The sequence below is a fragment of the Dermacentor silvarum genome, chromosome 4 (assembly GCF_013339745.2).
Source record: "Dermacentor silvarum isolate Dsil-2018 chromosome 4, BIME_Dsil_1.4, whole genome shotgun sequence".
Classification (NCBI taxonomy): domain Eukaryota; kingdom Metazoa; phylum Arthropoda; class Arachnida; order Ixodida; family Ixodidae; genus Dermacentor; species Dermacentor silvarum.
This window is the reverse complement of record NC_051157.2, coordinates 147,539,494-147,549,950: the sequence shown is the minus strand read 5'-3', so window position 1 is coordinate 147,549,950 and position 10,457 is coordinate 147,539,494. Positions and strand designations below refer to the sequence as shown.

At 52.4% G+C, this 10,457-nt stretch overlaps 1 protein-coding gene across 1 annotated transcript; it reads left to right on the top strand.

The window, feature by feature from the left end:
* Positions 1-8,870: 8,870 nt before the first annotated feature.
* Positions 8,871-9,353, top strand: LOC125945037 (uncharacterized). Its single transcript, XM_049666592.1, has one exon. It carries the CDS (start codon positions 8,871-8,873, stop codon positions 9,351-9,353), a length of 483 nt encoding a protein of 160 aa, XP_049522549.1.
* The last annotated feature ends 1,104 nt before the right edge of the window (positions 9,354-10,457 follow it).

Sequence of the window (10,457 nt, the reverse complement as noted above, 5' to 3'; positions counted from 1 at the left end):
GCAGTGGGATTGGCCATATTTCCCGCCATTGTCGCTATCACCGGCCGTCGTCACCACGTGTCCATGTACACTTACCGCCCGGAAGACCGTCGGTCCTCTTCGTTTCGTGCTCGCAATGACCCACAGCACCCTGATGTTCCTGCGCCGACTCCACGCTACGAACGCTCGCCATTCCCGCAGAACCGGCGTTCGCGCTCTGCGCTTTCCCGTCGTTCGCCATCGCCATACCCTTGTCGTCTATCTTCGGAAAACTGACCAGTGCAGCTCGCAGAGGTTATGCTGCATTGGCCAACCGACCAGGAAATGCTCTGTGGACCCTGGTTACCCGACAAAACCTTTTGGATGTAGAAGTGGACGGTGTGCCTGTCTCGGCGCTCATAGACACTGGGGCACAACTATCTGTCCTGAGCGCTCGCCTTTCTCGTCAACTCCGCAAGGTCCTTACGCCTGCCACGTTGCCTGTCGTTCGCGTTGCCAATGGCGGTACACCTTGGGTCGTTGGGATTAAAGTATATTGTAGTTCACTATATAGTTGGGATGTTCACTGCACGCGTAAGCTTCGCTGGCCACCAGACCTCAGTTCTATTTGCCGTTCTACACCACTGTCCCCATGACGTCATACTTGGCCATGACTTCCTGAGCACCCATTCTGCCTTAATTGACTGCTCATCCGGCTTTCTACAGTTGGAACTCCCTTCTATGTTCCATGCTCCACAACGAGTCGCCACCCCGTTTATGTGTCGTCGAGTTTGTTCTTCTGCGACCAACTACCGCGACGTATGTCACGTTGACCTCAGAACGCCCTGTTTATGGCGGCGACTATGTGATTACGCCTTCTCTAGACGCTCTTTTAAAGAGGTGTCTTGCGCTCGCTCACTCTGTTCTGACGGTTGCAGAGAACCGGACGTGTATACCAATTCTTAACTTTGGACCCACCCCACAATTTCTTCCTGAAGGCATCACGCTGGGCAGCATATCACATTTAGACGTACACGACCGTCTGGCCCTGACTGGGGACGCTCCGCAATCGTTACGTGGACGCCCGGACACAAGCCCTACGCTTGACAACCCTCTTGATGGTATAATTGTCCCTTCTCAGTCCGAAGATCTCTACCGCTTTTACCGCGATGTTCTTTTTTATTTTTCTTCGCCCTATCTTGGCCAGACATCAGTCGTCACTCTTCCCATCGATACTGGGGAATCCAGACCCATCCATAGGCGCCCTTACCGCGTGTCGGCTTTCGAACGCCCTATCAGTGCAAACAGAATTTGAGGAAATGCTGACTAAGGACATCATTGAGCCATCTGCGAGTCCTTGGGCGTCGCCTGTGGTGCTTGTTAGAAAAAAAAAGACAACACCTAGCTGGTGGTCCTGTATCGACTATTGGCACCTGAACAAGATTACAAAAAAGGACTTCTACCCTTTGCCACGAATAGACGATCCACTCGATCCTCTTCGTGGCACAAGGTTCTTTTCTTCCATATATCTTCGGTCCAGCTATTGGCAAATTGCCGTTGACGAGCAGGATCACGAAAAGACCGCCTTCTATACACCCGATGGGCTCTACCAATTTAAAGATCATGCCCTTTGGATTGTGTAATGCTCCCACAACATTTGAAAGAATGATGGACTCCCTCCGCGGTATGAAGTGGTCTACTTGCTTATGTTACCTTGACGACATCGTCGTTTTTTCTACCACGTTCCCCAGTCATCTCCAACGACTATCGGCTATATTGCAGCTATTTCACAACACTTGGCTTAAACTATACTCCTCCAAATGCTGTTTCGGTCACCGAGGTATCACAGATTGGTCATCATTGTTGATGCGGCAGGTATCCGACCTGACCCTGCCAAACTACGCGCTATTACCAACTTTCCGACACCCATTTCTTCGCAAGACGTCCGCTCGTTTTTTGGCCTATGCCCTTACTTTAGTCCCTTTGTGAAAGACTTTGCAGAAGTAGCGCGGCCTCTCACATGCCTGCCCAAGAAAAACGTTCCTTTTACCTGGGGTCCTGCCCAAGCGTCTGCCATTTCGCAGCACGTCCCACTACTCACTACGCCACCTATGTTGGCTCACTTTGATGATTCTGCTCCCCCTGAAGTCAGTACAGATGCCAATGGACATGGCATTGGCGCTGTTCTGGCTCAATGCGAACGTGGTCAGGACTGTGTTATTGCATATGCTGACATCCCGAGTGATATACAGAGCACGCTGTTATGACCTGCTTGCTCGGCACTGGACACAGCTAGAGGTACTCCACAGAGCAGCTCTCCGCGTCATCACAGGGCTCCCGAAGCACACACGTGTCGAGGAGCTGCATCGAAGTTCCCTAATATCCGCGCAACCATCGAAGCATCGAAGGCAGGCCATCAGGAGCGCCTGAAGCATGCCAGACAAGGCAGGACGCTACTGGCCTACATGGGAAAGGACATATCAACTTTACCCCAACTGCCATCGAAAGTTACACCTTGGGATGACATTGCTGTCGTCGACACGACGGCAACGCCCCGAAACATGGGCGCACAACAGTGTCCACCACCCGCCAGAATTCGCTGCGCATCACGCGCAGATACTGGCCGACGCACCACCAAGCCAAGAACAACTGTACACTGACTGACCCTCAGCACCAGCACAAGCAGCACGACAAAAGGACCACCCTATGATCCAGACAGAGCTCTGAGAGCAGCAGCCAACCGATGCAAATGGGAACTCCGTGGGAGTGTCCCGCCAGACCCAAACCCACTTCCCGCGGGTCTTCCCAGGTCGGGGCAAGTGCTGCTGCATAGGCTTCGTTCCGGCTTCGTCCTCACACCGGACGTTCTGGAGCATTGGCGGCAGTACCGGCCACGCCGGGAGAGACGCCCTCCTTTCCCTTCTCTTAACTGCCTTCCGTCGCAGGAACCTGGCCTCTCGACAGCTTCCGAGGACCAAGAAGCACCCCAGGAGCCGCACAGGTGCCCTGACTGCGGCGTGGCCACGTGACCATCCGCAGCCCATCTGTTTTGGGAGTTCCAGCGCTACGCTAAGCAGCGGGACCGTCACCTGAGGGCGGCGCGACTGTCGTCCTACGATTAGTGGATTAAGCCGGCAACTGGATCAGCGGATTCTGACACGGCCATTCTGGACTCGCTCTTGGATTTCGCCGAGGACGCGCAGCTCCTAGGACGGCTCTGAATACTCCTCTCCTTTTCCTCTCCCCTTCATATTCCACATAATAGGCCTTCGAGCCATTCCTTAATAAATATATTTTATTGTCATCATTGCATATGCCAGCTGACTCCTTCACGCCGCCGAGCGGAAATATTCCATTTCAGAGAGAGAGTGCCTCGTTCTTGCATGGACCGTCGCACAATTTCGCCCTCATCTGCATGGCCGACCATTTAACGCCATCACTGACCATCACACTCTCTGCTGACTATCTTCGCTCAAAGATACCATGGGTCGCCTTGGACGCTGGACTTGTCGGCTTGAAGAATACTCACACACATTCATCTACAAGTCTGGTCGTTTGCATCTACAAGTCTGGCTGACTGCATTTCCCGGTACCCCGTCGACCAACCAGAACCTGCACCGAGCGACTACAGTCCTTGTGTCCTTGTCATCTGTGAACTCTTCACCATTGCTGCTTAACAACGCCGCGACCCGGTTCTACGCAAGATTATCGACTGTCTCAACTCCCAGGCTCCTGATGCCGCCCTCCGCCTCTTTGAGATCCGTGATGACATTTTAAATTGTCGCAGTTTGCTTTCATAGGGCCGTAACCTCTTACTTGTGATTCCGGAACACCTCCGCTCAACTGTTCTGGCCCAGCTTCACGATGCGCCAACAGCTGGGCACCTGGGCGTTTCACGCACATACGATCGCGCACGCCGTCAGTTCTACTTGCCAGGCTTGTCCCGCTCGGTGCGCTGTTACGTGGCCTCTTGTGACCTTTGTCAGAGCTGGAAAAAGCCGATAATCCCACCTGCTGGCCACCTTAAGACTCTCGACATTCCATGTGAGCCGTTTCATCGCGTCGGCCTCGACCTACTTCGTACGTTTCCTGTGTCTATCTGAGGAGCAGCTATCGTTGCAGCTAGACACGTACTGCCGCGTCGTTTGATGCATATTAGGCCAGTAAAATCTTTCTTGAAGACGGCAAAGCGTTCTAGCTGCTCCCAAATGACCGGAGGTTGGTTCATCATGCATAGCCCACAAGATGGAAGTGCGTAGACTTTTCGGAACCACGAGGAGATATCTTTCTTTTTCGTAGCCAGCACTTGCTTTAAAGTGTCGTCGTTTTGCTGCTCAGTGTTAAAGGTATTTAGATTAGGAAATGCTGACTCCAAGGATACGATGTAGGGGTAGAATTTGTCCACGTCAGAGTCCGTCGTAGGAAGCGATAGCCGCGACAGGTAGCCTGCGTCGGCGTGCCGTCGACGGCTTTTAGAGGAAACGGTGACGTCGTACTCCTGTAGGCAGAGTGTCCAATGTGGAAGCCTACGAGATGGATCGCGCAAATTGACGAGCCAGCACAAAGAGTGGTGGTCTGTGATGGTGAAACGGCGTCCGTACAGGTATGACCGAAAGTGCTGTACTGCGAAAATCACTTTCCGTGACGGTGTAATTGCGTTCGGGCTTGCTTATGGCGAATTCCATTGGGAGAACAGGAGCACTCAAAAGCACGCTGAAAGTGCTCGTTCCAGAGGCGACGTGTTTCAGTGGTCGAACAGGAGTGGGAGCGCCGTCATCCAGTGGTAGAACAAGAGCAGTTTCGCGGCGCCGAGAGCAGCTGGGAGCAGTCCGGACTGCTCTCGCTTGAAAAGCGGAGTACGGAGGAAGTCACGTGGCTTAAACTGTCATATCCTCCTCATTTCTTTTTATTTTGCTTCAGCCGGCGCGCGCGGCGGCAATGGCGGCAGCCTAGCGTGGTTTGTGTTTTGACACTGCTGATTTTGACGTCGGTGATACGAGCGAGCTTCGCAGCGATTTAGCGACAGATCCTGGCATTTCTAGTCCGCCTTGATTCTCGTCGGATGCGCGGGGGACAGCGGCAGCAAAGCGTCTTCGCCTTGCTGAAGTGCTTGAGACGCTCCACGGTGACAGCAGCGAAAGCTGCTAGAGCTCAACTTGAGATGATCTTCGCAGGCGGAAACGTTGAGGAATGCGTCGGCGCTGCACTAAAGTATGTAGTACGTGGCCGCAAACGGTGACAGCGTTAAGCCCGACAGATTACAAGATGATCAGGCGTGTTTTGCCGCTCTCCTGCAGAGAATGGTGGGACGTCGATTGCTTTAGTCACATGGTACATTTCTCCTCACAAGTCCCCCTCCCACCTGCTCTCCGAATGCACGCCGTATTCCAGTGGCGGGTCGAGTGTGCCTGCTCTCACTGCGCTTTCACCCGACTCCGCACTGCGCGGCGCCCTGCTCTTCTTCTTACAATGGAATTCGCCATTAGAGAGTGACTCGCGTAGGATGCGACGTGTTCTTTGGTGTCGAAGCGTTGAATAAGAACAGCGCCGACACCAATACCGCTAGCATCCGTGTGTAGTTCTGTTGGAGCAGCAGGGTCGAAGTGTTTGAGAAGGGGATGGGACGTCAAATGGAACTTCAGTTCACGAAAAGCAGACGCACATTCTGGGGTCCAGTCAAATTGAACGCCTTTCTGAAGCAGACACGTCAGTGTCTGCTTCAGAAAGCAAATTTGTAAGCAAATCTGGGAATAAACCGATGGAAGTATGAGCAAAGGCCCAAGAAGCTTCGCAGCTCTTTTACTGAGCGAGGTTGTGTGTTACAAGTGTGAAAGTCTTGTGTTATTTGGCTATGTGTCATAAGCTGTAGTAGGACACAGATACGAGGTTTGGAAAAAGAGTACGTTTTGCCAAGCGATCACGGAACCTAGGCTGGCACTCAAGACCGTCGGTTACGTCGTGTCCCAATAAACTCTCTCTTAAGAGAATAACCCGTAACAATATATATATATATATATATATATATATATATAATTTGTGGCACTTCTTGAAATACAATTGTTTATTGTCGATGTTTCGGTCAGAGACCAACCTTTCTCAAGGGACTACTGACCTGTCTGTCTTGACATAAGTCGGTCTATGGCCGAAACGTCAACAAACCAATAGTTGTTTTATAAGAAGTGCATCAAATTTTCATATATAACCTTGAGGAAACAATAGCTAACAGCACCATGTATATATATATATATGTATATATATATATGCGCATACATAATTCTTAAGAAGTATTCACGCGTTAAAAACAACTAAAGCAATGTTATTTTGTGAACGTATCAGCGGGGCCTGCGGCCGACACGATTATTTCTCCGGGTTCAGCACACACCTTTTATCCACTATATACATTTACGTAAACTTTTATTTTTTGTACGATGCAGGACCGACGATTTCCTGCTCCTTGGATGTAGGATTTTGCCGTAAAAGCTGCAAACATACAAACATGCGTGCCACTTGCCCTGGACAACAGAAATGCTGCCTCTACTTCCCCAAGTTGTGGCATTCGTAACGCACGCCTTCGCTGCAGAAACCGAGGCATTACATTTAAAATTTCGTTCACTAAAAGCGGGAAATCCTACAGTTGCGCAAAAACCTGAATAAAGTTTTAACATAAGCATGAACACGCCAAAGCGTTGTGGCATTTCACTTTGCTGTTCGTATACAGCAGTCTCTTCTTATAATTCATATTCCAAATCCAATCAAATATTGCATTAAATATTTAGTGATTAACCTTGTGATCTAGGCAAATGAATAAATTTGTGGATATTTTGAGCTATGTCAATACAATGGTGAGGCTTTATTACCAGAAAACTACAGTGCATTCTGACATGTAAACAGCGTTGATGAAAATCGAATCACCATTTGGCATATGTCCGGCTTTCGCTTGAAAAATTCAGAGCCCTTCCCCGGTCGAGAAAATGGGGATAAGCAAAGCTCGTGGCAAGACGACACTGTCGCAGGCGTTCCGCTTCGTTTGCCCTAAACTCAAGGTTGGCGGCTCTTCGTTGACGTTTCGCCTCAACATCGCGCTTCCGCAACTCGGGGTCCGCGGCCCTTCGCTGACGTTTCGCCTGGGCTTTGGAAGCCCTCAGAGGAGGCGCTGCGAGCCATGTGTTCTCCGGTGTTCTGTGTGCGGTGGTGCCCATGCCACCAACTCTCGCGACTGTGCGGCAAAATTCCGCACACCTAAGATGGCCGCCAAAAAGGGCGGCAAAAAAAAATGACGCCCAACAACAAAAGCCGCCATCTTGGGCAACCCAGTGACCAGCCGCCACCACACGGCGGCCTGGAGAAACGAGCGGCGGAGCCGCACGGCAAAACCGGGGCCTGGGTCAATGCCGTCAAAAACGGACGCCAGGTGAGCGATTCGGGCGGGGATGCTTCTTCCCCCCCCCCCCCCTCTTACTCCCCTCCCAAGCCTGCGGAGCGCCGAGCAAGATCAAATAGGAGATTACTCAGGGCCCAAAACGAGATGCTGCTAAAGAAAATTAACGAATTGGAATCCAAAATCAACCAGCCTCTTTCTCCTCCCTCCCACCCCGCGACTGAGGTAATGGAAAGTGAGCTCGTGGAGCCGAAGGCGGCAACAAGCGCGGAGGCCGCATTCGAGGCCCGTTTCGAGGCCCGTTTCGGGGCCATAGATGGCCTATTCGCCGCTTTGGAAAACCAAATCTTAATGAAGGGTACCGCCATCTCCAATTGCAAGATACAATCCCCGCGATGATTGCCCAACAAATTGCGCACTTCTCGCGCCCCTCGCGCAGGCCCGGTGGTCGCTACAAGGACGTATCCGGCCGCCTTCTCAAAACTTCTAGACGCACCCCCAAGGTAGACGATGACGACAGCTGCTCGCTCTCTGGTATGGAGGACTCAGCCCTCCCTTTGAGTGCTGGCTCCGGAGCAGCGTCACTACAATCCCACCTCAGCCTAACGGACCGTAGCGAGCAGCCCTAAGATCAGGCGCTCCCTAAAAACCAATTCGGCCACCCCCGTTCACATTGTCCAGTGGAACTTTCGGTGTTTCCGGTCCCGCGCGAAGCGGGCGCATCTCCGATTTTTCCTTTCAACTCTCGACTCGCTTCCGGCGGTGGTTGCCCTCCAAGAGCCAGGGAGCGGCGCCACCCTTACAAGCTACATCACCTTCCAACAGGACCCCTCTTCTCCGTCTGTGTGCATAAAAATTACACGGCAAATGTAGTCGACTTCGAACTTAAAAGCGAATATTCGTATGTGATGGTGACACTTCTACCGCTCTAGAAACACGATGCACCACTCCACATACCCAACATATACTGTTCCCCCAGACTCAAAAATGTAACGTTCGCAGTGCTCTCTAGCCGCGCTCTAAAGGCTGCGGGAAGGGACCCCCTGATGATTGGGGGCGATTTCAACCACCACAGTACTCTCTGGGGGTACGTGCGTGAGGAGAACCGGGGATGCAAGCTAGCGGATTTTGCGTCCACGCTGGGCCTGACTCTCCACGCCGACCCTGCATATCCAACGCGGGTGGGTACCGCCGAGCTTACCCGGCGAGTGGCAGAGTACGCGGCCCAACTCGCCGACCTCAACTAGGTGGACCGCTGTAACACGGCGGCCAGACAAATGTCTAGCGGGAGTAAGTGGCGCCTCTTCCGGGCCCTAATTGATCCGACTCAAACACGCGCCGAGACACAAAAACATCTCCAACGAGCTATTCATAGCGTCCATGAAGATACCTCAAAATTAGCGTACAAACTTCGCGACCAGTACCTTTGCACTCAACAGAGCCCCCGAGGGCCCGCGTACTTGTATGCAGGTTCAGAGAACGCGGAGCTGGATCAGCCGTTCCAGCTGCATGACCTGAAGGCGGCCTTGCTAAAATGAAACGAGGAACGGCACCGGGACGGGACAAGATAACCGTGAAACTGCTTGCCAATCTTCCCGACCCCACCTACGACACCCTCTTCGCTTTCATCAACTCGATCTGGCTTGGCGAGGCACCCCTCCCAATCGAATGGAAGATCGCTCTGGTAACTTTTATTCCAAAAGCCGGCAAAGCCATAAACACAGACAACATCTGCCCCATCTCCGTCACGTCTTGTGTGGGAAAGCTGATGGCGACCATGGTGCGGGACAGGCTGTCTGGGTTTCTGGAAAACCAAAATGCATTCTCAGACACCATGTTTGGTTTCCGCCCGCATCGGTCCACGCAGGATGTTCTGCTTCAACTCAACCGAGAAAATCTCAACCCTGTCGAATACCCCCTCAACGATAAGGCAATACTCGCCCTAGACTTGAAGGGGGATTTCGAGAATGTCACACACGAAATTATCCTGCAACTACTCTCCCAGACCAACTGTTGACATAAAATATTCCACTATATCAAGAAATCTAGGATCGACAACCTCCCATCCGAATACAAGACGAAGAACGAGGCCCCTATCACCTGGGAACGAGAGGTACCCCACAGTACGTGGTCTTCTCGCCGTTACTTTTCAATCTGGCCGCAGTCGTCCACCAAAACGTCGCGGTGAATGGCCTAACATTCAGAGCTCAAGACGTAACACATGCGGAGGAAGTCATCATCGCGCTAGCCGCCGCAGACCAGGACTCGCGCGTCATCACCGACTCGATTGGGGCCTGCAGAAATATTGAACAGGGGTACATTCCTCTCATTGCGTCTTGCATCCTTCAAAATAGCGACTACCTCGGGTCTCGAACGATCGTACGGGCTCCTGCTCATATGGGTCTTGAAGGCAATGAAACGGCAGACACCGCTACCCGCGCACTCATTCTCCGGGCAACGCCTTCAGACCCTTACAAAATGGATCCCGAACTCAATCCGGCCCTCACTTTTCGAGAAATTACTCAACTATACCAATTTGGCCACGCAATTTATCCTAAGCCTGGGCCTTACAAAGGCAGGGGAACGTTCACTCCTCCGCCTTTACACCAAAACACTGCTGTGCCTGGCAGTTTTAAAACACTTTGATCCTGCCTGTAGAGTAAAATACCCGCACTGTGCGGAGAAGTCATCGGACATCTTCCACATGGTGTGGGCATGCCAATCAACCCCGAAACTCACCCCAAAACCAAACGCCACCCGGGAGGACTGGGAGGTGGCCCTGCTCGGCTGCTCCGACCTGACGAGCCAGAAGGCCCTGGTCGACCGCGCACAAGCCGCGGCGGTCGCCAATGGGCTCATGTAATGAGGAGCCCACCTAGTGAGTGTGAGAGGTGGCCCCCTCCGGGCCACCTCAAGCTTCGTCCGTGTACTTTAAATAAAGTTTTTCAGACAGACAGAAGCCCTCACGCTTAAATCGGACGACAAGCTTCGCTTATCCCGATTTTGTCGACAGCAGAAGGGCTGGTGACATTGTCTCTTTGGGACCCACATGTGACAAGGGTAGTTCAAGTGCGTGTTGCAGGCCCCCGAGCCCACAGGGGTTTGTGCCAGTGAGCTTGGA

Bases quoted from the DNA above. Each gene is read 5' to 3' on its own strand.
- LOC125945037 (XM_049666592.1), top strand. From the start codon at position 8,871: ATGAAACGAGGAACGGCACCGGGACGGGACAAGATAACCGTGAAACTG.